At 44.4% G+C, this 2009-nt stretch overlaps 1 protein-coding gene across 1 annotated transcript; it reads right to left on the bottom strand.

The window, feature by feature from the left end:
• Positions 1 to 370: 370 nt before the first annotated feature.
• Positions 371 to 1321, bottom strand: LOC110593194 (olfactory receptor-like protein DTMT). The gene has a single exon (XM_021704432.1). It carries the CDS (start codon positions 1319 to 1321, stop codon positions 371 to 373), a length of 951 nt encoding a protein of 316 aa, XP_021560107.1.
• Between the last annotated feature and the right edge of the window lie 688 nt (positions 1322 to 2009).

Genomic DNA, 2009 nt, shown 5'->3' with positions numbered 1-2009 from the left:
AGAAGAGGAAGAAGAAGAAGAAGGGAGAAGAAGAAAAGAAGAAGAAAGAAGAAGAAGAAGGAGGAAATTCCTAAATTGAAAGGAATAAAGTATTTTGCACAAAGGAATATAAATCTTATTTTCAAACTTCAATTCCACCTGGCAAGAGGGAAATAAGGATTCAGAGCAGACTGGTTTCCCACCCTCAACTCTACCTCAGAGCAGCTAAGTCATCATCACAGTTTCGTATTTGCCTTTAGCATGGGGTTTTATTTGAACAAAAAGGTTGATGGCTTTAAAATTGGAAGGGAAAAAGCCACTGATTTAGAGTAATACCCCATTATCAACATTACTGTACCCACTGAATTAAATAATGTAAAAATCTCAATTGTTACCATTTTAGAGAGAAAGATTCTTTCTTTTTCCAAAAGACTCTTCCTAGGGCTCCCTTCATGTCTCTGTTCCTCAGGCTGTAGATGAAGGGGTTCAGCATGGGGGTGACCACAGTGTACATCATAGCCATGACAGTCTCCTTAACAGTAGAATTATTAGTTGATGGGCACAAGTAGAGACCAATAATTGTCCCATAGAAGAGAGACACCACAGAGAGGTGGGAGCCACAGGTGGAGAAGGCCTTGCAGATGCCCCTGGCAGAAGGGACCTTCAGGATGGAGGACACAATCCGTGCATAAGACATGATGATGAGTAGGAACGGGAGAACAAGAATGAGCCCTCCCATGATAAGTATCACCAACTCATTAACTTGAGTGTCAGAGCAGGCCAGCTTCAGCAGAGCAGACATATCACAGAAAAAGTGGGGGATTGTGTTGTCTGCACAAAACCACAATCTGGCCATGAGCAGAGTGTGTAACATAGCATGGAACATGGTCAGCACCCAGGAAAGCACCACCAGGGAGAGACAGAGCTTGGGGCTCATGATGGTGGTGTAGTGCAAAGGGAAGCAGATGGCCACATAGCGGTCATAGGCCATGGCCACCAGGAGGAAGCTCTCTAGGTCTCCAAAAAACAGGAAGAAGTACATCTGGGTCAGGCAGCCAGCATAGGGGATGAATGGGACTTGGCTCTGCATGTTCTGCAGCAATTTGGGCATTGTGACAGAGGAGAAGCAGAGGTCAGAGAAGGATAAATTGCTGAGAAACAAATACATGGGCGTGTGGAGGTGGGAGTCCAGGCGAATGAGGACAATGATGAGAAGGTTCCCCAGGATGGTGGTAACATACATGGCCAGGAACAGGACATAGAACAGATTCCACTGCTCTGGCTTGATGGGCAGACCCAGAAGGAGGAAATCTGAGACAACGGTTTGGTTCCTCTCTGTCATTCTGTGACTCTATTATATTTATGAAGAAAATACAGACCTTAAAATCCAAGTATAAGAAATAAATATATGTCTATTGCATGTGGCCTGTTGTCAAATGGTGGATGAGCTGGCTCTATTGAAACTACCTCATCAAAATCTCCAATGATATCCAAGTCTCTAAATCAGATGACAGTACATTTAACACCAATGATCACTTCTTCCTTTGTAAAACTCTCCTGTCTCTTGGTAGTGGTGATACCTCAGCTTCATGTTTTTTCCTGCCTGCCTTGCAATGCCTTCACCGAGTCCTTAGAGAGCTCCCCTTGCCTGATCATCATTTCAATATTGGTGGCCCTCAGAATATTGTCCTTCTATGCTTACCCTAAATATAACAATGAATCCCAAATGTATTTATTCAGCCCACATAGCTCGTCTGAACTACAGACCTGAGTGTTCAGCTCTCTGATGACCCTGTGTGTCTCACACTCACTCTGAAACCAATCTTTCTGAAATTTAGTTTCTTGTCTTCCTTGCCCTGTAGGTGCTCCACTCCCAGTAGCTCTAACTCAGTGACTGGCAGTACCACCTATGAGGTACTCAAGCCAGACTGAGAGCCATCCTTGACTCCTTCCTCTCTTCATGCTTGTCACTCATTTACTGTATGTTACCACTCCCCCTTTTTGCTCACTTCTCATATAGGCCCTGCTAC

This window comes from Neomonachus schauinslandi, chromosome 15, assembly GCF_002201575.2.
Source record: "Neomonachus schauinslandi chromosome 15, ASM220157v2, whole genome shotgun sequence".
NCBI lineage: Eukaryota > Metazoa > Chordata > Mammalia > Carnivora > Phocidae > Neomonachus > Neomonachus schauinslandi.
This window is presented reverse-complemented; position numbering and strand designations above follow the sequence as displayed.